This window comes from Lagenorhynchus albirostris, chromosome 7 (genome assembly GCF_949774975.1).
Source record: "Lagenorhynchus albirostris chromosome 7, mLagAlb1.1, whole genome shotgun sequence".
Lineage (NCBI taxonomy): Eukaryota > Metazoa > Chordata > Mammalia > Artiodactyla > Delphinidae > Lagenorhynchus > Lagenorhynchus albirostris.
In genome coordinates this window covers 80,773,363-80,797,913 of record NC_083101.1, presented here as the reverse complement: position 1 = coordinate 80,797,913, position 24,551 = coordinate 80,773,363, and the positions used below count along the sequence as shown (strand labels likewise).

At 43.0% G+C, this 24,551-nt stretch overlaps 1 protein-coding gene across 3 annotated transcripts in view; it reads left to right on the top strand.

Moving 5' to 3' along the window:
- The window catches only part of DCAF12 (DDB1 and CUL4 associated factor 12), a 45,614-nt gene extending 21,529 nt beyond the window's left edge, over positions 1-24,085 (top strand). The window contains exons 3-10 of one of the 3 annotated variants that reach the window (XM_060155251.1): positions 1,889-2,095; positions 3,176-3,236; positions 12,842-13,035; positions 14,019-14,084; positions 15,471-15,633; positions 17,434-17,612; positions 18,136-18,505; positions 22,077-24,085. In XM_060155251.1, coding sequence (XP_060011234.1) covers positions 1,889-2,095; positions 3,176-3,236; positions 12,842-13,035; positions 14,019-14,084; positions 15,471-15,633; positions 17,434-17,612; positions 18,136-18,294 — 1,029 coding nt within the window. In that variant the 3' untranslated portion in view covers positions 18,295-18,505; positions 22,077-24,085. Of the gene's footprint in view, positions 1-1,888; positions 2,096-3,175; positions 3,237-12,841; positions 13,036-14,018; positions 14,085-15,470; positions 15,634-17,433; positions 17,613-18,135; positions 20,601-22,076 lie in introns of all 3 variants that reach the window. The other 2 variants (XM_060155250.1, XM_060155249.1) reach the window with 2 other exon arrangements.
- The last annotated feature ends 466 nt before the right edge of the window (positions 24,086-24,551 follow it).

The window sequence follows — 24,551 nt, the reverse complement described above, 5'->3', positions numbered from 1 at the left end:
TAGGCAGGAGGTCTGCCTTAAGTAGTTGTCAGGGCCTACAGACTCAGGAGTGGTTCCCCTCTCTCCACCTTCCCTTTTAAAATTTTTCCTCAGTCTCTACCTGGCGGTCTTGTTCTAGCTACTCTTCCTTTCCTTTTTCTATTTTAAATTTAAGGCTTACCTGCTTTCTCCTTTCGTAGATCTTCCTGTGCAAGCAGTAGGTTGTTTTATACAACGATATAACATGATTTGGCTTCACTCTGAGAATTGCTGATAGGATTTTAAATGAACTACCTAGACTATAAGGTATATGAGGCCAGAGATCATTCCTAGTAGTTATATTTCTAGCATCTAGAACAATTATTGGCATTTAGTTGGTGCTGAATCAGTGAGTGAATAAATGAATCATTGAATCACATAAAGAGTTTAATAATAATAGACTCCAGGGACTTCCCTGGTGGCGCAGTGGTTAAGACTCTGCACACCCAATGCAGGGGGCCCGGGTTCAATCCCTGGTAAGGGAACTAGATCCCACATGCATGCCGCAACTAAGAGTTCATGTGCCACAGCTAAGGAGCCCGCCTGCCACAACTAAGGAGCTCATGTGCTGCAACTAAGGAGCCTGCGAGCCACAACTAAGGAGCTGCCTGCCGCAACTAAGACCCAGCACACCCTAAAACATAAATATTAAAAAAAAAAAAAAGACTCCACTGGGAATGCCCTTTGTCTAAGACTGATCTTTTCCATAAAGTATTTCTCTGAATTGAATTTTGGAGAGTGAAAAGGGGTTAGTTTGGTACAGAAGTGGATAAGAGCATTTCAGGCAGAAGCAGCAGCATGAGCAAAGGCATGGTGGCACAAAACAGAATGTGTGTGTAATAGATAAGCAGTGAGATGAATATCTCTTACCTTGTCTTGTCTCAGGTCACTCTTGCAAATGTGGTAATGTTTATAGGTATGTCTAATAGTGGTTTTGATGTGTTTTGTTTATAAGCTTCTATGCATGGTTAGATAAGAATTAGTTATATAGGGACTTCCCTGGTGGTCCAGTGGTAAAGAATCCACCTTCTCCACTGCAATGAGAAGCCCGCGCACTGCAATGAGAAGCCCGCGCACTGCAACGAAGAGCCCCCGCTCACCGCAACTAGAGAAAGCCCGCACTCAGCAAGGAAGACCCAATGCAGTCAAAAATAAAATAAATAAATTTTTAAAAAAATCTTTAAAAAACAAAACAGAAGAAGAATCCACCTTCTAATGCAGGGGACACAGGTTTGATCCCTGCTCGGGAAACTAAGATCCCACATGCCACAGGGCAACTAAGCCTGCATGCCACATCTAGCAAGCTCACGCACCTCAACGAGAGAGCCCACGTGCCACAAACTACAGAGCCCATGTGCTCTGGAGCCCACTCGCCACAACTAGAGAGAAACCCAAGCAGACCATGCTCCATGATGAAAAGATCTGGCATGATTCGACAAGGATCCTGTGTGCCGCAACTAAGACCCAACACAGCCAAAAAAAAAATTAAGGAAAATAAAGAAATAAAATAAATAAATAGTAAAAAAGAAGAGTTCTATAAAATATGCTTGAACTGGTAGAAAACCTTTCATCAGGTTCATTAGATCCATAATCCTCTTTGAAGCCATCTTTGAATCCCAGGCAGAATTTACTTCTTCCTCTTTGTGTTTATGTAGCATATTATATCTATCTCTGTTATGTTTTCTTATTTACATGTTTCATTTGACTAGTGTCGCCCTGACCATGCGTTTAATAATGCCCAGGGTCTAACGTAGTAGACATTAATTAAATGTTTGATGGGTAACTGAGTGAATGAATGGATGTTTGTACCCAGCGTTAGCCACACTGAAGAGAAACTGCGTTCAGCTTCTTTATCCCTTTTCTCTTGTAGCTGTTTGTAGTGGATGTCCAGACAAGCCAGATCACCAAGATCCCCATTCTGAAGGACCGGGAGCCCGGCGGTGTGACACAGCAGGGCTGTGGTATCCATGCTATCGAGCTGAATCCCTCTAGAACACTGTTAGCCACCGGAGGAGACAACCCCAACAGCCTTGCTATCTACCGGCTGCCTACACTAGATCCTGTGTGTGTGGGAGATGTAAGTCTCCCCAGTAATTGTAGATAGAGGTAGCCTTGTTTTTTAACAGAGCCCAGTCCTCATCCCACAAGCCCCCCAGGAAGGGACAGTTTCCTCTAGACTTCTGTGGACTTGGGTTGGGGGTGCGTAATGGTGAGGTATGGGGGTGGAGATTTCAGAGTTGGTATTCCACTCACCACAGGGAGTATCAGATATGTTGGCAGAGGGTATGTCTGATAAAGAGGCGAGCAGTCCACCTCAGAGGCCATCAGCGGTGGGTTGGTGTTTGAGTCCACACCACAGTGGTTACACATCTCCTACTGCCCATAGTCAGAAGGGTTTATTAAGTTATTCATTCAGCAACTATTTTTTGACCCTTCTATGGCCGGTCATTGTTTCAGACACTGGGGACATAGCAGTGAATAAAACAGACAAAGCCCCTACCCTCTTGAAGCCTGCACTCAAGTGAAGGGAGGCATATAAACCAACAAAAATGTACCAGCAGTATGTCAGAGTGTGATGAGTGCCGTGGAGAAGAGTAAAGGCAGGCTAAAGGGAGAGAGCATGGTGGAGAATGCTATTTCAGAGGATAGTTGGGAGGGCCTCTTTGATAAGAATGACATTTGAGCAGGGAGACTTAAAGGAAATGAGGGTGCAAGACATGCTGATGTCTGGAGGAAGAGAGTACCAGACAGATGGAACAGCATAGAGGTCAGTTGTAGCTATATTCTCCCAGGAAGCAAGGGGAGAGTGCGAGGAGGTGTGTTGGAGGGATGAGAAGTGGGTAATTGTGCGTAGGAACCACAAGTAGAACATCCAGAGATAGAATGCTAGAGCTGTGTGTCCACCGGCCATGTTTATTGTCCACAAGAATGCCAGTTTTATTCCAGCTTTGAGCTTCTCAAGACAGAAGTTAAAAATTGTGGGATCATTCCATTTGGGTTGAAATCACCAGAGATTAGAATTGTAATTTTTACAAAGATATTTTCAGTCAGACTCGTAAGCTTTTCAGGGGTGTGCATTGTAATCCTTATTTTACTGATTTCTTTTTTTCCTTTTTTTTTTCTCTCTCTCTGTACCTGTCATTCCCTCCTCTTGAAGGATGGACACAAGGACTGGATCTTTTCCATTGCATGGATCAGTGACACTATGGCGGTATCTGGTAAAATTGCCCTTTTGTAGGGAGTTCTGGTGTGGCAGGGAGGGAGGGAAGCTAGAAGTTGAAGAAGGAGAGTAGTGTGATTGGAAATAGCCCAGTAAACCGACCATCAGCGAGGGGCCAGGAAACCTTGTTTCTAATACTCTTTCTCCTGACTTACCATGTGACCTTGGATAAGTCATTCCCCTTGTATATTCCTGATCTGCAAAGTGGAAGTACTAGCACAATTATTATTCATACTCTGCCTTGTTCCAAAGAGCCTGTGTATTAGCATGTTAGCCTCAACATTTTTGTGGGGCTTCACTGAGACAATAGTTGTGAAAGTGCTTTTGGAAAAGTTGGTGTGCTCTGCAAAGTATTAGCAGCAACTGTTACTTTCTGTACAACTATATAGTGTTGATAAAGCTATACAGGATTAGGGGAATTTCTCTCCCAGTGGTAGAACAGTCAGAAAAAAATACATGGAAATGAGTGTAGAGAAGATAACCTAGAGATACTCAAATGCTTTCTGAATACCCACAGCAGCCTAGAAAGTAGGCTCAGAGTGCCAACCAGTTTTGCTGGGTACGTATATGTAAAAATATAATCCCCCATTCCAGATTCCCAAATTTTAAAAAAAATTGTAAGAGTTGCTAAATTAAGTACTTCATGTGTGTTATCTCAAGAATCCTCAGAACAGTCCTAGAAGGTTTGCATTATGAGCCTTATTTCACAAATGAGAAAATGTAGACTCTGAGAAGTTATAATTTGCCAAAGGCTACACAGATGGTGAGAGATGGACTCAGGATGTGAATCCAGCTCTGAGTTCCAAGCCCATGCTTAGAACTGCTACGCACAAAGCTAAGGGAACGTAAATGTTTCTTCTTTGGATTCTTTGCAAGGCAATAGAAAGCAGCCAGGAGGGAAAATAAATCTAATGGACAAGCATAGTCACAGTTCAGAATTATTCAGTAGTGGTTCAGAAGCTTTTGGATTCCCTGTCATTTGTCTCCCCAAGAAATGAGAGCTCCTTGAAGGCAAAGGCTGAATCATGTCACCTCTATAGGGACTATCTGTATGACAGTAACTTGCACTAAGTGTGATTGTTAGGAGCCAGGACGTGGCTTATTCTGGGAGCTTTCCTTCTCTTTTTTCATATAGGCTGTGAGTATTCTATGTTTTCAGGCTGATAGCTTCCAAGTCTACATTTTGTGAACAGTATAGCAGGTTTTAAGAATATTGGCTCTAAAACAGGAACAGACTCACAGATATAGAACACAAAGCTGTGGTTACCAAAGGGGAGAGGGAGGGGGGAGGGACAAATTAGGATTATGGGATTAACCAATATAAACTACTGTATGTAAAATAGATTAGCAACAAGGATATACTGTATAGCAGGGGTCCCCAACCCCCAGACCGCAGACCGCTACCGGTCCATGGCCTGTTAGGAACTGGGCCACACAGGAGGAGGTGAGCTGCAGATGAGCGAGCAAAGCTTCATCTGCCGTTCCCCATCGCTCCCCAATGCTTGCATTACTGCCTGAACCATCTCCACTCCCCCACCCCCCCACCCCCCGGTCCATGGAAAAATTGTCTTCCATGAAACCGGTCCCTAGTCCCAGCAGTTGGGGACTGCTGCACAGGGAATTATACCCAGTATCTTGTAATAACCTATAATGGAATGTAATCTTCAAAAATACTGAGTCACTTTGCTGTACACCTGAAACTAATATAATATTGTAAATCAGCTATATTTCAATTTAAAAAGAAAAAAGAATATTGGCTCTGAGTGAAAGACCTATATTCTGAAAACTGTAAAACATTTATGAAGGAAATTGAAGATGATACAAAGGAATGGAAAGATATCCCATGTTCTTGGATTGGAGGAATTAATATTGTTAAAATGTCTCTATTTCCCTAAGCAATCTACAGATTTAATGCCATCCTTATCAAAATACCCGTGACATTTTTCATAGAAGTAGAACAAACAATCCTAAAATCTATATGGAATCACAAAAGACCCCAAATTGCCAGAGCAATCTTGAGGAAAAAAAGAACAAAGCTAGAGATAGCATGCTCCCTGACTTCAGACTAAACGACAAAGCTTTGGTCATCAAAACAGCATGGTAAGACTTCCTGGTGGCATATGGTTAAGAATCCACCTGCCAATGCAAGGGACACGGGTTCGAGCCCTGGTCCGGAAGATCTCACATGCTGCGGAGCAACTAGGCCCATGCACCACAACTGCCAAGCCTGCACTCTAGAGCCCTCATGCCAAGAGCCCGTGCTCGGCAACAAGAGAAGCCACCGCAGTGAGGTGCCCATGTACCACAGCGAAGAGCAGCCTCTGCTCGCCACAACTAGAGAAAGCCTGTGTGCAGCAACAAAGACCCAATGCAGCCATAAAGTAATTAATTAATTATTTTTAAAAAAAACCCAGCATGGTACTGGAACAAAAAGAGACATATAGATCCATGGGACAGAACAGAGAGCCCAGAAGTAAACCCACACACTTCTGGTCAATAAATCTATGACAAAGAATATACTATGGAGAAAAAACAGTCTCCAGTGAAGAGCAGTGCTGGAAAAACTGGACAGCTACATGTAAAAGAGTGAAATTAAAACATTTTCTCACACCAATATGCAAAACTAACAAAATGGTTTAAAGACCTAAATGGAAGACTGGAAACCATAAAACTCCTAGAAGAAAACATAGGCAGAACACTCTTTGACATAAATTGTAGCAATATTTTTCATCTCTCTCTCCTAAGGCAAAAGAAATGAGCAAAATTAAGCAAATGGGACCAAATTAAACTTAAAAGCTTTTGCATAGCAAAGGAAACCATCAACAGAACAGAAAGACAACCTATGGAATGGGAGAAAATGTTTGCAAATGATATGACCAATAAGGGTTATCCAAAATATATAAACAGCTCATACAACTCAATATAAAAAAATAAACAGGGCTTCCCTGGTGGCGCAGTGGTTGAGAGTCCGCCTGCTGATGCAGGGGATGCAGGTTCGTGCCCCGGTCCAGGAAGATCCCACGTGCCGCGGAGCGGCTGGGCCCGTGAGCCATGGCCGCTGAGCCTGCACGTCCGGAGCCTGCGCTCCGCAACGGGAGAGGCCACAACAGTGAGAGGCCCGCGTACCGCAAAAAAAAAAAAATAAAAAAAAAAAAAATAAACAACCCAGGGCTTCCCTGGTGGCGCAGTGGTTGAGAGTCTGCCTGCCGGTGCAGGGGACGTGGGTTCGTGCCCTGGTCCGGGAGGATCCCACATGCCGCGGAGCGGCTGGGCCCGTGAGCCATGGCTGCTGGGCCTGCGCGTCCGGAGCCTGTGCTCCGCAACATGAGAGGCCACAATGGTGAGAGGCCCGCGTACCGCAAAAACAAACAAAAAACAAAACAAAACAAAACAAAAAAGATAAACAACCCAATTAAAAATTGGGCAGAAAACCTGGATAGACATTTTTCCAAAGAAGATATACAGTGGCCAACAGGCACATGAGGAAATGCTCAAAATTGCTAATCATCAGAGAAATGCAAATCAAAACCACAGTGAGATAATAATCACTTCACACCTGTCAGAATGGCTGTCATCAAAAAGTCTTCAAATGTTGGTGAGGATGTGGAGGAAAGGGAACCCTAGTACACTGCTGGTAGGAATGTAAATTGGTGTGGCCATTATGAAAAAAAGTATAAATGTTCCTCAAAAAACTAAAAATAGGGACTTCCCTGGTGGTCCGGTAGTTAAGAATCTGCCTTCGTTAAGAATCTGCCTTCCAATGCAGGGGACGTGGGTTCGATCCCTGGTCAGGGAACTAAGATCCCACATGCTTCAGGGCAGCTAAGCCTGCATGCCACAACTACTGAACCCTCACACTCTAGAGCCCATGCACCACAACTAGAGAGCCTGCGTGCCACAACTACTGAGCCCATGTGCCACAACTAGAGAGAGGCCCGTGTGCCACAACGAAAGATCCCATATGCCGCACTGAAGATCCCATGTGCCGCAACTAAGACCCAACGCAGCCAAATAAATAAATATTTTTTCAATTTAAAAAAATTGAAAAAAAAAACCTAAAAATAGGACTACTATATGATCCAGCAATTCTACAGCTAGATATATATTTAAAGAAAATGAAAACCCTAATTCGAAAAAATACACGCATCCCAGTATTCTTAGTAGCATCATATGTAATAGTCAAGATATGGAAGCAACCTATGTGTCTTATCAACAGATGAATGGATAAAGAAGATGTGGTACATATATACAATGGAATATTACTCAGCCATTAAAAAGAATGAAATAATGCCATTTGCAGCAACATGGATGGACCTGGAGATTATCATCCTAAGTGAAGTAAGTCAGACAGAGAAAGACAAATATCATATGATATTGCTTACATGTGGAATATAAAAAAAAAACACAACAACAAAAGTTCATACAAATGAACTTACTTACAAAACAGAAACAGACTCACAAACTTAGAGAATGAACTTATGGTTACAGGCGGGGAGGGATAGATTGGGAGTTTGGGATTGACATGTACACACTGCTATGTTTAAAATAGGTAACCAGGGAATTCCCTGGTGGTCCAGTTGTTAGGACTCTGTGGTTTCACTGCAGAGGGTGCAGGTTCAATCCCTGGTCAGGGAACTAAGATCCCACAAGCCACGTGGCGTGGCCATAAAAAAATAAAATAGAAAAATAAAATAGATAACCAACAAGGACCTACTGTATAGCACAGGGAACTCTGCTCAACATTCTGTAATAACCTAAATGGGAAAAGAATTTGAAAGAGAATGGATACATGTATATGTATAACTGAATCACTTTGCTGTACACCTGAAACTAACATACTATTGTTAGTCAACTATACTCCAATATGAAATAAAAGTTTTTTAAAAAGATGTGGTATATATACACAATGGACTATTACTCAGCCATTAAAAAAGAATGAAATTCTGCCATTTGCAACAACGTGGATGAACCTAGAGGGTATTATGCTTAGTGAAATAAGTCAGAGAAAGACAAACACTTTACTACTTATATGTGGAATCAAAAAATAAATAAAATGAACGTATATAACAAAACAAACAAATTCACAGATAAAGAGAACAAACTAGTGGTTACCAGGGGGGAGAGGGAGGGGGCAAGATAGAAGTATAGAATTAAGAGATACAAAGTACTATGTATAAAATAAGCAACAGGGCTTCCCTGGTGGCACAGTGGTTAAGCATCCGCTTGCCAATGCAGGGGACACGGGTTCAAGCCCTGGTCCGGGAAGATCCCACATGCCGCGGAGCAACTAAGCCCGTGTGCCACAACTACTGAGAGTGTGCTCTAGAACCTGTGAGCCACAACTACTGAAGCCTGTGCACCTAGAGCCTATGCTCTGCAACAAGAGAAGCCACCGCAATGAGAAGCCTGCACACTGCAACGAAGAGTAGTCCCCGCTCGCCGCAACTGGAGAAAGCCCGCATGCAGCAATGAAGACCCAACGCAGCCAAAAATAAAATAAATAAATTTATAAAAAATAAAATAAGCAACAAGGATATATTGTATGGCACAGGGAAATATGGTCATTATTTTATAATAACCTTAAATAGAGTATAAAAATAATGCATCACTGTGCTGTACACCTGAAACTAATATTATATTGTAAGTGAATTATACTTTAATGGAAAATTAAAATCTAAATGTTCGTGATAATTCTCATCTTCTACTGAGACTTTAATTATGATAATATAGAATACACCTTCCTTATAAACTGTAGAATCACTATAAATCAACATACACAACAAAAATCCTTCCATCGATGTTCCTAATATATAATTTTGCCATCTAAATTGAGGAAATATAGCTTTGTAAAAGTACTAATCTTCAAATGCTCTGTTCTCCAAATTGTTAAATGTTGAAAGAAGCTGTGTTTCAGTTTCCTAATCATCAAAGTAAGTTAGTACACTTCCCTACCTTAGTGATGGAGTTGCTGTGTGACATACTGTTGACAATTATGGAAGACAGTAAAAACACAGTATACATTTTATTTATTTATTTTTTAAAAATCCTCCCAGCTCAACCTTCCCATTTGTTCAAAGGCAGAAAGAAGCTGTGTTTCAGTTTCCTAATCATCAAAGTAAGTTAGTACACTTCCCTACCTTAGTGATTGAGTTGCTGTGTGACATACTGTTGACAATTATGGAAGACAGTAAAAACACAGTATACATTTTATTTATTTATTTTTTAAAAATCCTCCCAGCTCAACCTTCCCATTTGTTCAAAGGCAGAACAACCACAGTGAAAGAAGCCCAAGAAGTGTTAGCTACTGATCTGTGCTGTCTTTTTTTTTTTTAATATTTATTTATTGGCTGTGTTGGATCTTAGTTGAGGCACACGGGATCATTCGCTGGCGGGCGGGCCTCTCAGCAGTTACAGCACGTGGGCTCTCTAGTGGCGCAAGAGCTCTAGAGCGCCCGGGTTTAGTTGCCCTGCGGCATGTGGGATCTTAGTTCCCCGATCAGGGATCGAACCTGCGTCCCCTGCCTTGGAAGGCAGATTCTTAACCACTGGCTCACCAGGGAAGTCCCCAGTATACATTTTAAAACTAATATGTGCAGAGACAATTAACGAGGAGCCCAATTTGGAGGAGTGTTATACTATACAAAGATTGAGAAACTGCCTCAAAATTTTGCAGTAAGCAGCTCAGTTGGAAATAGTTCTAACGTTCAGCTGTGCAGGAGGGCAGGGGACAGTGTTTCTCTTGGGGAGTTCCCTGGCGGTCCAGTGGTTAGGACTCCATGCTTCCACTGTAGGGGGCCTGGGTTCAATCCCTGGTCAGGGAACTAAGATCCCGCAAGCTGCATGGTACGGCCAAAAAAAAAAAAGTTTCTTTTGAATTTTCAGTTCTGCTTTGTTCACATCCAAATCAGGAATTTCATACGCTGAGAGGTCACATCAGCAAGAAAGTCCAAATAGTTTTAAGTCAATGTAGATGTCTTGTTAAATTGGAAATAAACAAGGTTTTATTATTTATAAAAAAGTGTTTGATGTACCATTAACAGTAGTTTTTGCTGCATTTAAAAAAAAAAGAGTATTGGCTCTGATAATAAAGATCTGAATTTGAATCCTGGTCTTACCACTTATTAGCACAGAGGGCAAGTTATTTAAGGCTTTTGAGACTTGGATTTCCTCATCTGTAACATGGATAATGATTATATATACTTCACAGGGTCATTGGGAAGATCAGATGAGGTAGTGCTTAGTGGCTGCCATATTGAAAATGCTCAATACTTGTTAACCAGTGTTAATGTTCAGACTTGATGATGAGCATCAACCCCTGAACATTCCCCTCAAATTCAGTGTATTCAAACTCATCATCTCCCTTCCAGGACCTCACCTCCCCCTGCCATTGACATATATTCGTAAATTCTCCTACCTTCCACCTAGGTGCACAGCCAGAGAACTAAGACTCTTCAGTATCCTTAGATTACCAGGCCATTGTTGATTCTGTTTTCTAAAATATCTCTTATATCCATCAATTTCTTTTCTATCTTGTCTACTTGAGTGCTCATCGTCTATCTTTTGAATTACCCCAATGTCCTTCCATATTTTCTCTCTGCCTCTAGTCTTGTCTCCTCCAATCTAGTCTTCATGTTGCTGCCAGATTAGTTCTTAAAATAATTTTTTCTTTACTGTAAAAGTAATACATGTTTATTGTAAGAATTTTTTTTAATTCAAATAAACAAAAAAGGAAAGAATTACCCACACAGTTTGTGCCCAGAGATAGTCACTGTTAACAATTTGAAATCAATCCTGCTAGTCTTTTTTCAGTACATATTTGAGTTGTTAAAATGGGATTATCAGTAGGTTAAAATGGGATCATATAGAGGGATGGATATATGTATAGATATATGATATGCCGAATATAAGAAAATGTTGATATTAGACTATAGGTGTAAGTATACAATTCATTGTAAAATTCTTTCAACATTTCAATATGCTTGAAATTTTTCATAATAAAACTTGTATAGTTTTATTTTTTTAATTTGTATTATAAACTGTACGTAGTTCTCTAGATGTGCCCTTCACTCTCTGGCCTTTTCTAGATTTCACACATGATGAGCCCTCTACTTTGAACCTTTGTCCACAAACCTTATGATACAAACAAGTTGGATGATATTTATCCCATGTTAGACAATTTTTACCGTGAACTATTCAGGAGATTTGCAGTGTGAGAAGGGCACCTTTTGGTCTCAAAGGAGTGTTGGCAGATAATGCTACTGGAAAGGAATTTGAAAACATTTTTTTTATTGGTTATTTTATTTTATTTTTTTATTTATTTTTGGCTGAGTTGGGTCTTTGTTGCTGGGTGTGGGCCTTCTCTAGTTGTGGGAGCGGGGGCTACTCTTCGTTGTGGTGCGCGAGCTTCTCATTGCAGTGGCTTCTCTTGTTGCGGAGCATGGGCTCTAGGCTTGCGGGCTTCAGTAGTTGAGGCTCACGGGCTCTAGAGCGCAGGCTCAGTAGTTGTGGCGCACGGGCTTAGTTGCTCCGCAGCATGTGGGATCTTCCCAGACCAGTGCTGAAACCCATGTCCTCTGCATTGGCAGGCGGATTCTTAACTACTGCGCCACCAGGGAAGCTCTTTTTATTGGTTCTTGATATACTGTTTTATGACTATACCATAGACTTGTTTTTAAGTGCTTCATTATGTTCCCTAAGGAAAACTGTTTATGTTTTTAAGCATTCATCTTAATGTAGAACAGTCATTCTTAAGGCATTTTGTTTTAATTTATTTTATTTTATTTATTTTTGGCTGTGTTGGGTCTTCGTTGCGGTGCGCGGGCTTCTCACTGCGGTGGCTTCTCTTGTTGAGGAGCACGGGCTCTAGGCGCACGGGCTTCAGTAGTTGCAGCACGCGGGCTCCATTGTTGTGGCTCGTGGGCTCTAGAGCGCAGGCTCAGTAGTTGTGGCGCACGGGCTTAGTTGCTCCGCGGCATGTGGGATCTTCCTGGACCAGGGCTCGAACCCGTGTCCCCTGCATTGACAGGCAGATTCTTAACCACTGCACCACCAGGGAAGCCCAGAACAGTCATTCTTAATTCAGGGATTATGGTTTCTTCAAGAGGCCCATGAAGCTCCCTGAAACTGAGTGTGCAAGGTAGTTTTTTTGTGTATTTTTCTAGAGAAAGGGGTCTTTAACATTCCTAAGTCTGTCAGAGGGGTACATGACTCAGAAAATATTAAGCATCACTGATCTAGAGTGGAAGTTCCCAAACCCTATTGCCTAGTAGAAATCACCTATGCATGCATGCCCAAGTGACCTAAGCATTTGGCTTGGAAAATTACTCAGCTTTATCAAATGTATTCTCTCTTTTCAAAAGTCCCACCAACTATGTTACACTTAAAGGTTATATTTTAACTCCTACACCTCAGTTGAATCATCCTCTTGGTGTAGCTATTAAAATACATACTGCTTTCTGTTTTGGTGTGGGCCACCTGGCCAGGCTTCAGCACATATGAGCATGGTGCACAAAGAGCTAGACTAAGAAATCCCATTTGGCTTCTGTGGGACTGTCTCATGGAAAGTTGGATATGTCTGACATCTGTGGTTTCCTTGCCCTACAGGCTCACGCGATGGTTCTATGGGACTCTGGGAGGTGACAGATGATGTGTTAACCAAAAGTGACGCAAGGCACAATGTGTCACAGGTCCCTGTGTATGCTCACATCACTCACAAGGCCTTAAAGGACATCCCCAAGGAGGACACAAACCCTGACAACTGCAAGGTCCGAGCTCTGGCCTTCAACAACAAGAACAAGGTATGAGCTTGCCAAAGGTTCCCTGAAGCCTGTTCCTCTTGCTTCAGCTTCTTGGCTTATGTCTTGGGAGGTGCACTGTCCTTCTCCTTCTCCTTCCCCAAGTCAGAGCTTACTACATAACTCAGTTCTGAGCCCACAGAGCATCTCTTGAAGGCTGAGGGATGCTTACTTATAATCTCTCTCTGAGAAAGATTATAACTGAAATTATGAAAGCCACCCCTTGCATTGAGTATTCTCTGGATGGTTCATATCTGTTAGCCTCTCAGAGTTTCCCCAGGGCCACTCTGATTTGACTGTCTCATTTGCACGTGATCCTGCCGGTGCTCTATTTTGGGTGTGATTTTCCTACATGCAATCACTTTCTTCTCTCTTGTATTCAGTTTCTTTTCATTCTTTACTGCCTCTTCTCAACACTGCCATCAAGTCTTAACTTAATCATTTGAGTCAGATCTGAAACTGCTGGGCTATTAAGTAGAGTGTTAGTATGGAGACCCAGAGCCAGAAGAGAAGAAAGGCTCTTTTCCCAAAATTTGAATCGGGCCACAATTTGAGGGGTAGTTCCCTTAGCCGCCTCCTATCTCTCATCCATATTTATGGGTTAGGGGTAGACTTATCTCTCCCAGCTTAGACCCTCTACTTATAGAAGCTCTCACACTGAGACTTACAAAACTGTCTTTCATGTGCATGCTCTGCTCTAACTATCAAACAGGATGTCATGTGTATGATTGTATAGTATGGGCTTTTTTAACCGTGAGTGTCTATGTTCAAACCAGGACTTGCTTCTTGGGTTCTGTCAAGAAGCAGCCTTGCTTTAATATGCTGTACAGCTGCATTTTGTAGGGTAAGATGATGGGCTGATAATCCCTGGCACCATCATAAGATAGGAGTGAGTAATGGGAGGACCCCAACCTGCAGGGTCTTCCCCTGCTTACTGTTATATATTAGTTGCTGTGAGTATAACCTGTTTTTCATTGCTTTTGCAGGAATTGGGAGCAGTATCTCTGGATGGCTACTTTCATCTCTGGAAGGCTGAAAATACACTGTCTAAGGTATGATGAACATGACTTAGTAGTTTCACCTTATAGTTAAAATACTTTAATCCTCCCTAAACTTTTTCATTCTTGTCTAAAGCACAAATTCTCCAAGGATCTGGGCATGTGATTGCATAGTGCATGAAATTCTGAGTCTGGCCTGCCCCTCTTAAAAGTCTTTTAAAGAAGTCAGAGGGAACCCAGCAGAAACTATGTTATCAGTTGATCAGAGTAACATGTACAGGATAATCTACGCATTTCCATTACCCAACAATAAGAGATCTGTCTATTTCCTGTGAAATAATTAATATAGAACAACTTACAGCAATTTCATGACAGGGATACTGGCAAACTGAGTAAATTTTTATGCTCTTCAGAGAAGGTGAAAATGACTGATTAAACTAATGTCCAGAACTGGAAAAAAAAAAAAAAAAGAGGGGGTGATTCTTTCACATTGCAAAGACTTGCTGAGAGACTCCTTTAACTAGCAGTCTTCCAATCCACAGTGCATTTAAGTATTTGCTTATGGATTATTGACTATTTGCAATATTGTGAGGGCAGGAAAAACCTAAATGTTAGGAGCCATTGGCAACCGAAGATCAATTAAACTAAGATTAATCATCTCTAAAATAATCATGTACGGTATGGATTTAATTTACAGTATTTGCAAGCACCTTTTACCTAAAGTTAAACCTACCCGTGGATCGTTTGTCCTCGTCTTATTCCAGAGGCCTTTGCTGCTTATAACTTCTATGATAGACTCTTTTTCAAGAGGAAGCAGAGCTCCAGGAATTATTGATTTCCTTCGTGTCACAGCAGCCTTTGAGCTCCACTGACCTTGCTTGGTCCCTTACGTGCAGTAGCCACTGAGGATTGGCTAAATGACAAGGATCCAGGGTTAAGGCTGATTGGGGTTACCTGGGGTTGAGCAGTCCCACGAGTGTGCTTTCTATAGTGTACAACTCCCATACAGTTGGGGAGTTAGGCTGAGGGTAGCCAGAAATCAGCCCCTTTACCTGAAGATCAGTGAGAAGGGTAGTGGCTCTTCCCAGCAGAGAGAACAGAGTGGGACCTTGGCTTTAGTGCCCTGGGGTTATCCCTGGAAACAGCCTGTGGCTTTTGGCCTTTCTCTCTGCTTCTGATTATTTAATTCGAGCTTGACCTTTTTCCCTAACTGGTCCTCTTCAGTACCTAGATCTTATTTAGTATCATCATTCTTTCTTTCTCTTACATACATAGGGGTGAGCAGGATGTTATTTCCTTAATTGGTACGTGTCTTTTTGTCTGTGACTTTGTTTGTCTGGTATATGAGGAAAGCCCACAGAGGTGGGCATCTAAGAACAATGCCCTGCCGTGTGCTTTCCGGTAATGCCATAGGTGCATCTCTTCTCTCTCTGTTTTCAGCTCCTCTCCACCAAATTGCCATATTGCCGTGAGAATGTGTGCCTGGCCTATGGTAGTGAGTGGTCAGTGTATGCAGTGGGCTCCCAAGCTCATGTCTCCTTCTTGGATCCACGGCAACCATCATACAACGTCAAGTCTGTCTGCTCCAGGGAGCGAGGCAGTGGTAAGAGGCCCCCATGTGCCCCTCAGTCTTACAGCTGCGTTGTGAAGGGGTTTTGACCTTCAGTTTCAATATTGATCCAAACAAATATAGTGATCTTTATGGAACCTGGTGGAGGTGTTTGGTGACACAGAGGGGAGATGGAATACCTGCATGTGGCAGCAAAGCTTCGCACACCGCACACAAACGTGTGGCCACAGAAGCCTTTGATGGAAACCAAAAGTCAGCGTATTGGTGGTTTCCTTGTTCTTCCACAGAGCCCTACTCCTTGTGGTAGTTTTTTGCTGGGACCCTACCTGAACTATAAAATTCTTTTATGCTAAGGGATGATGTGGTGGGGTGAGGAGGATTTTACAGAGGGGCATGAGGAAACTTTTGGGGGTGATAAATATGTTATTTTGATTGTGGTGGTGGTGTCATGGATATATACATATATTAAAACTTCAAATTGTATACCTTGAATATGTGCAGTGTGTTCTATGTCAATTATACCTCAATAAAGCTGAAGAAAATTTTCAGTTTAGTTCTTACCCACTGGGTGAATTAGGCTTCAGGCCCCCCCGCCTCCCAATCTTTAATAGCATATTCTCTCTGAGGGCACCCTCATTCTTCATTGAGGAATAAAAAGAGACTTACATTTGTACTGTACTCTAAGATTTCAGAATACCTTTGTCTGACATCTCATTTCATCTTACCAAGGACCCTGTGGGAAGCAGTTTACACCCTATTTTATAGATGAGGAGACTGAGACCCAGATTGGTTAAATAACTTGCCAAACACCACACAGGTTGGTGGGGGAACAGCCAGGGACCAGAATCCAGGTTGTCCAACTTAACAAAATGTGTTTCCTTCTTCATCTGACATTGTCCCCCTTCTCATGCAAAAATGTGGCTACATTATCCTGGGAGTCCTAAAAGGCACAGTATCTTCTCTTTCAAGTAGTATTTATTTTCGTGTAGATGCTGCAGTTTTGGCCATTGTTTTAGATTTGTTTTCAGTTATTCTTGAAATACATTTCAGAACAGAGAGAATACTGTGTGTAAGGAAAGTAGTAAGGGAAAGAATAAATAGTCTTGGCCGGAATGATGTCTGCAATGAAGTTTTAAGAGATTTTGGTTACTGTTACAGGAGTAGCTTGCAAACCTAATAAGGAAATACTGATTTCACAGATATTAGTGAGCACCTCTTTTGTACTTAGAGACATCTTCACATCCCATGCACTTATCTGATCCACAGATGCAGCAGATGTATTTTCCCTGTGACCCAAAGTGATCAGGTGACTTGTCTTAAATTCACAGTGAGAGACAGTGCACCTTTGAGTGCTTCAGTTCTAGGCTGTTTGCCACTCTCATAACACACTTAATACCAGATAAAGACCTCTTGCAGTGCCATGGTAGTGGTTTTAGGTCAAATACAAGAAAGTCCTTGTTAATGTAATGATTTGTAAATATGCAGATTACCCTCAGTTTCAGTACGGGTTGGAAACATACAATGGAGAAGAACTCAGAGTTATGAAAGGTGGCTTCAGAGTGAGTCGAGGGGAGGCAAGCAGGTTCAGGGCATACTTATGGTCTTGGGCCCAAAGCATCTTGGGCATCATCAGGCATTTGGTACTTCTGAGGCTTATGGGAAGGTTCCTGTTAGTGTGTGGATGGGCAGTGTGGCATTGGGGTTCTCTGGCTTGTGCGTGAGCTAGGTCTGCCTTGGGAAAGGCGCTGTGGTATTTAGGGGTGCCATGTGAACTCAGTGTCAGAGAAGTTCCGGCTAGCAGACCTGATTGCCCTTTACTTTTCTCTCTCTCAGGTATCCGGTCAGTGAGCTTCTATGAGCACATCATCACTGTGGGCACAGGGCAGGGCTCCCTGCTATTCTATGACATCCGAGCTCAGAGGTTCCTGGAAGAGAGGCTCTCAGCTTGTTATGGGTCCAAGCCCAGACTAGCAGGGGAGAATCTGAAACTAACGACTGGCAGAGGCTGGCTGGTGAGTAAGCCCATGCCTCACATGGTTACTGGACAGTGACGGAAAAGTTGTATTCACGCTACCCACCCACTCCCACCCCCACTGACACACCACCTACCACATAGTTTTTCACTAGTAAGAGACACTCCTTGGAGCAGAGAAAGGCACTTTCCCTTGGTTTTGTTTTTGTGTCTGCATGTCTGTGGGAAAACAGGCCCAGTAAGACACACCAGTTGGCCCAGAATAACCCCCAGGTGATAATAGAGCTGGAAGGAGAGGGACCTCCCACTGAGGCTGCCAGTGAATTGTGAAAGCATTTGGTTCCAGCAGTCCTGAGAAGACCTTCGGTTTGTGTAGCAATTCTTCAGCCTACTTGGCTCCTCCCTAATGTTCATTTGGAAAAATGGGGCTCCAGCTCCCCTGAGCACCAGTCTCCTATATAGATATAGGACCCTCTCCTCTTAAGGAGCCCAGAAAGCATTCTTGTCCCTTGTTTCCCTTTTCTGCCCCACGGCGAGTGCTCAGAGTCTCTTGTTTCCCACAGAATCATGACGAAACCTGGAGGAGTTACTTTTCGGACACTGATTCCTTCCCCAACGCTGTCTACACACACTGCTACGACTCGTCTGGAACGAAGCTCTTCGTGGCAGGAGGACCCCTCCCTTCAGGACTCCATGGAAACTACGCTGGGCTCTGGAGTTAACGGCAACTAAGTCTCTCCCAGAATGCACAGAAATTCACTAACTTCCATCCTCAGTTTCCATTTCTTATTTTGATTTTTTTCCAGTGGTGTGAGTCCCTCATATTTTAGTGGGAATGCCAGAGTTTACCTATGGTTTAGGCACTTGACAGGAAGAACCTCTGTACAGAAATCTAAAGGGTTTTCTCTCTTTTTTTTCCTTTTTTCCCTTTTGGTAAGCAGAATTTTACTTTACTATCTTTTTTCTTTCTGGCTTCTCAATCAGACATTGTTAATTCCTGTTTATATATTTTTTTTAAGTGACACACAGTCTCCCCTCTGGCTTCTTTAGGTTGACATAGTCATTCTCACCCTTACTTCACTCTTGAGAGGTGGGGCTCCTTTATAATTATATGGTTGCTGTCAGACTTTCTGTGAAAGTTTGGGGGCTGTGTGTGTGTGTGTGTGTGTGTGTGAGTGTGAGTGAGTGAGAACTTGTGTGCCTGCGAGTACCGTTTGTCACTGAAATTATCTGGAGTGAGGATTACTGTAATTAAAATATTTATAAAAGAAACAACTATATTCACAGAGTCCAGCTTTGGGACTAGTTTTTATCTTGTTTTGTAAAGTCTAACAACACTGATTATAGGAAGTAAAAATAGAAAGGAAAACAAATCACCAGTAGGAAACCCTTTGAGTTAGATTGAAAGCTTCCTGGGGACTCATGCCAGGACTCCAAAGTAATCCATCTCCCACCTGCCTTCCCATCTGTGTGTCCCCCAGGTGAAAACATTTCTGTGTATGTGTCACTTCCACTTCAGTTTCCCATCTGGTTAAATCAATGGCCACTCCCCCCAAAACATCAGGGTCTCCATCCAAGATGCAGCTCTGGAGGCTACAGAAGCCTTGGTAGGACTTCGTAAAAAGAATCTACATCCAAACCTCCCTCTCCCTCCTCTCAAATAAGACCTGATCTGGTTTCTCAGGGGCCTGGAGCTGGGGGCCTCAAGTCTGCTAAAATTCACATACTCGGTCCCCTTGGCTTTGGGGAGAAACTTCTTTGCCCTTCTTCTAATCTCCCCGATGGATTTTGCTTTTGTTTTCTAAATTGGGTTCAGTTCTGGAGGGTGGGGGTGAACAGGGGATTTATCTGTGTGTAGTGAGTGCTTCCTGTGTGTAATGTTTGTTTTTCTTAGTGCAGTGGAGCCACTCTGTTGGCTCAGCCCTGGGATGGCGATGAGGTGGCCTACAGCCAACAGTGGTGTGCATGTAAAGCATCTATGTGATTAGTAATTTGTTCCTCCCTCGAACTGTCTGTTTAGTCTGAGGTTTTTAAACTTGCAGGCAACTGACCGTGATGTCCAGTTACTCCTTGCTTTTTATGCATCATGTTGCAGATAATAGCTGTTCCCACCCACAAACTCCTCCACCGTTCTAAACACATACTCTGCTTCTGTCAGCAGCCCATTCTGGGGAAAGGAAGTCATATTCCTGCACTCTGATTTCTAAGTTGCTTTCCCAGTTATCCCCCTCTGCTCTGGGAGTAAGTGGGGAGATTGAAAAAAAAGAGTGTCTTCTCCTTGGTGATGGGGGCTGGTGGGGAGGGGAGACAGCAGGTCCACCCTATCTTGCTGTGGTACAAGGCATACACCACAGGTTCTAGAATTCTCATCTTCTAACCTAGAGAAATAGGTGCTATAAAACAGGGAATTAAGCAAAATGCTGGATGCTACAGATCTTTTAATTGTCTTAATTTTTTTCTATTATTAAACTACAAGCTGTAGATTTCTTAGTTCTCACAGAACTCATTTTAAACCTACTTGTATAAAAAAAAAAATCTTAAGTAGGATGTTTTGTACTGTTGCCAGACCCTCTTCTGTGATGGGTAATGCATTTGATTGTTTGAGATTTTGTTTTTAAAAATGTAGCACTTGACTTTTTGCCAAGTAAAAAAAATAAATAAATCTTATTCCAATGCAAAGTTTGAGTATGTATAGCCAAGAGACAGCAGGAAAAAGGCCCCAAATGACTGGTTGGAAGGTCAGCTTGGGGTGGTTGGATTGCGTGGAGCAGAAGAACACAGGAGTTCCTTCAAGGGTAAAGGCAGGTCAAGGGCAAACACACAAACACTAAGACCTGCTTTTGCTCCTTGTCCCCAGCCCTGGCCCAAGATCAGTTGCTCTGGAGTCCAGTTGAGAGTGGGTATGCCCGGGGGAAGTCGTGCGGTACTTGGAGAGAAAAACAGACTGAAGATGAGGGAGCGTGCTAGTCCTTGCTCTGAATCACTGTGGATGTGAGCAACGTGACCAGCTCCTCTAACATAAACGAGGGTTGGTGATAGGCCCCGTCTGCTTCAATGGAGGGGCCCTGAGAATGACTGTGATAGTGCCCTGGGAACAGTATCATTTTTTTGAAGTTGGAACCATAGATCCTAGCTCTAAGAGAGGATACAGTGTCCATAGTGAGTGATGCTCTTCCCGGAAGCTGTTTGGGGCTGTAGCTGAGAGAAAGGCAGACTGCTGAACCCTACCACTCTCCTCAGTCATCTCTGGGAGACCCATCAGGGCTGGGCCACAGAGCCAGGCAAGCTGAATACAGCTGCCCCAAACTTGGAGACTGATTCAGAACATGACTCATACAGGCACCTACCTATATGATCAAAGGCTGCAAAACAGGAAGGGGGAGGTGAATGAGTTGAAGCAAGTGAGAGGGCTTCCTAGAGGAGAAGAGTTAACATTTGGAAAAGGACTGGAATTGGCCTTTCCCAAAAGGAGATTTTCAGAATCCCCAATCCATGGAACAGTAATTGGTGTTTGCAAAATGCTCCATGGTCAAATTATTTTGGGGAAATGCAGATTAAAACAGACATGCTTCTCACAACCTGAGGTTTGGGGTTACCATGGGACTCATGTGCATGAAACATGCTCAGAGAAAGGCGACACAGGATGTGGGAAGGGCCTGGCCTGGACCTCTGGCCTCTGTGGAATCTTGGCCCTGCTCTCACTTTCCAACCAAACTTTGCAGCAAAGTGTGTATCACAGAAGGGCTTTGTGGACTTCATGTGGTCCCTCCCTTTCCTGCCGGCAGTCCTTACTCCCAGGCCATGAAAGAACTTCCTTGTTCTCAGGAGCATGCCTCATTCCAGATGGGCTGCTGGCTCCTCCCATCATCCTTTGGGTCCTTTTTCAGAAGTCTTTGGAACCTCATTTATGCCCCAGGTTCCCTCATGCCTGCCACTTCCGAAGTTGATTAGTATTAATCTGGTCCATTAAATTAATTAACTAGGGCTTCCCTGGTCCTGCAGTGGTTAGGAATCTGCCTGCCAATGCAGGGGACACAGGTTTGAGCCGTGGTCTGGGAAGATCCCACATGCCGTGGAGCAACTAAGCCCGTGTGCCATAACTACTGAGCCTGCGCTCTAGAGCCCACGTGCCACAACTACTGAAGCCCGCGTGCCTAGAGCCCGTGCACCGCAGCAAGAGAAGCTACCGCAACGAGAAGCCTGCGCACCACAAGGAAGAGTAGCCCCCGCTCACCATGACTAGAGAAAGCCCGCATGCAGCAACGAAGACCCAATGCAGTCAAAATAAATTTATTTTTTTAATTAACTATTAATTTTCTATTAAATTTATTAGTGCTCCTAGTAAAGCTAAAGATTGCCAGTCCAGGGTCCTCTGATCCCATACATTTCCTAGAGCAGGTACCCAGGAAAAGTAAGCAGTGTGTCAAGACCCATGGCTTAGGATTGGGGGGGGGTCAATCTTGTAAGATCCTATGACCCAAGTGTTTTTTTCCTTCCTTTTCAGTTGGCTGGTGTCTGGGAGACAACAATGTGGAGAGGAAAGGGGAGAAGAGGAACACTCAATGTTTCTTGCTTTTAGCCACATCTCATTTCATGCTATTGTGCTGAAATGTCTGGAAGCTTTGGGAAGGTAGAAACGTGAGCTTCTAATTCTGGAATTACTGATGAAGACGAAAGTTCGGGTTTGTTAGCTTGGTTCTCCTGCCCTCATTTCAGCTCTTCCAAAGAATAATCTAGAGAAACAAATGTGAGAAATTTGTTTCTAAACTACCACTAAAGACAGAGGTGTGAACTGGACTCAAGATGGGACTGTAAACTCATGATTCAGCTCTCCAAGACAGGTATGAGCTGTCCTCTTAAACTCCCCCTGGGTTGAGCCCCATATGTGAACACTCTTGATTAGTGTGTATTTGCCGAAATCAGAATTTTTAAAAGATAATAATACTCATTAACTGAGCTCAGAGTCACATGTTTCCTGCGTTTCTCGTTAAGCAGTATTCAGAGCTGTAATTAACATCCCTAGTGCTAAGAACAGGAAGAAAACAAATGATCAACTCCCATCTTAAAGAAAATAAACTTCCCTTACTCGTAGCTACATTTTTCTTAGCTGGTGACAGCCTGGACAGAGGACTGGAAAAAATAATGCAGCTTCTTTTGTCTCCAGGGTCAAGGCCGTTTGTTGATGCATAGAACACTGTGCTGGGTATGTTGGCCTGAGGAGTGTACGTTTGGGCCGTGTAATGTGTTGCTTGCCCAAGAAACATCCTTAACCACCACCACTGCAGCTCTCTGCCCCCAGACCCTTCTGCTAGAAACACAGAATTATTGTGCCAATCACCATGCTTAAGTTCCCACCATTAGCCCTTTCTTTTTTCTTGAGGAAGGGGGAAGTTATATTACCTAATTAAAGATACTAAAAAAAAAAAAGAGAGTTTCCTGGCAGTCCAGTGGTTAAGACTCTGCACTCCCAGTGCAGGGAGCCCAGGGGTTCAATCCCTGGATCCCTGGTTGGGGAACCAGCATGCCGCACGGCACGCCCCCCCCCCAAAAAAGATCTATTGCTCTTCCCTGGAGGAGGTAAATTCATGCCACCCCCAAATGCCAATTGCGCAAGGTAAGTGTGGACTGAAGGGGGAGGATATGGGCTCAGTTATAGATCTACTGCTGCTGCTCATGAGCATGACTTTAAGCAAGTCTTTTCCCCTCTGGACATCATTTTTCTTTTTAATTTTTTACGATGAGGACAGGAGTTCAAATTAGACATTAGATTTCCTGGATCCACAACAACTATTCTAGTGGTGCAGGGAAGGCTAAGAAGAATAAGCAGTGATCCTCAAGCAGTTTGTCCTCAAAGCAGGTAAATATAGCAGGTTTGTTAAATGAATCTTATTTTCCTAACGGTTTCCAGTAAAACATTGGGAATTGTAGGTTGAATAGTGTCGCCGCAAAATTCAAGTCTACCAGAAGAACCTCAGTGTGACTTTAATTGGAAATAAGGTCTTTGCAGATGTAATTAGGGGAAGGATTAAGATGGGCTCATACTGTGTTAGGCTAGGCCCTAACTCCTAGCCTAATGAGAGTGTCCTTATGAGACAGAAAAGGATGTACAGGGACACACAGAGAAGATGACCTGAAGACAGGAGGAGATTGGAGTGATGCATTTATAAGCCAAAGAATGCCAGGAGCCACCAGAAGAAGCTGGAAGAGTCAAGGAAAGAGTCTCCCTTAGAGCCTTGCGAAGGATTGTGGCCCTGTTGACACCTTGATTTTGGATTTCTGGCCTCCAAAACTGTGAGAGAATGAATTTCTGTTGTTTTAAAACCACCAAGTTTGTGGTAATTTGTTTCAGCAGCCCTAGCAAATTAATACAGGAGTAGTCTAAGGAATTTTCAGATACCAATTTTTATGAAATCACATTTGAGATTTAAGAAAAACTTTTTTCTTTTATGATGATACAAAGAGGAAATGTACTTATATAGTAGTGCTAAGACTTGTAAACGCAAAAATTAAAGCTCAGAACCATAATTTAATTGCTTCTGTCTGACAAACCTGTTCCTTCCAGGACCGAGGCAGTAATCCCCCAAACTGCCTACCTCTGGTTGCTTTTTCCTAACTGTGTCAAACTGCCTCAACATTTTTAACTTTTACCCTAGGTCATCTTTTCACAGTGTAGACAGCAGAGTCTCAGGATGCTTTCCTATCCTGAATTTATTAGCCAATAACATGGACAGCTCTCTGCAGTCCCCCTTGATACCAGGAGAAAATAGAAGATCTAGCTAAGGCCTAACATACCTAAACTAGCTTTACAATAGGATCTGCCCTGTGCCTGCCTGTGCAGACCTGGACCTGCTCACCAGAATGAGAAGGATGCCCAAGTCAGCAGAAGAAGTCAGCATTGACTTTATTGTTCCTGGGCTACTGGTTTATTTTATTTACTGTGGTCTTTATTAGGAAGGCTTAGCCTATCAAACTGGTATTT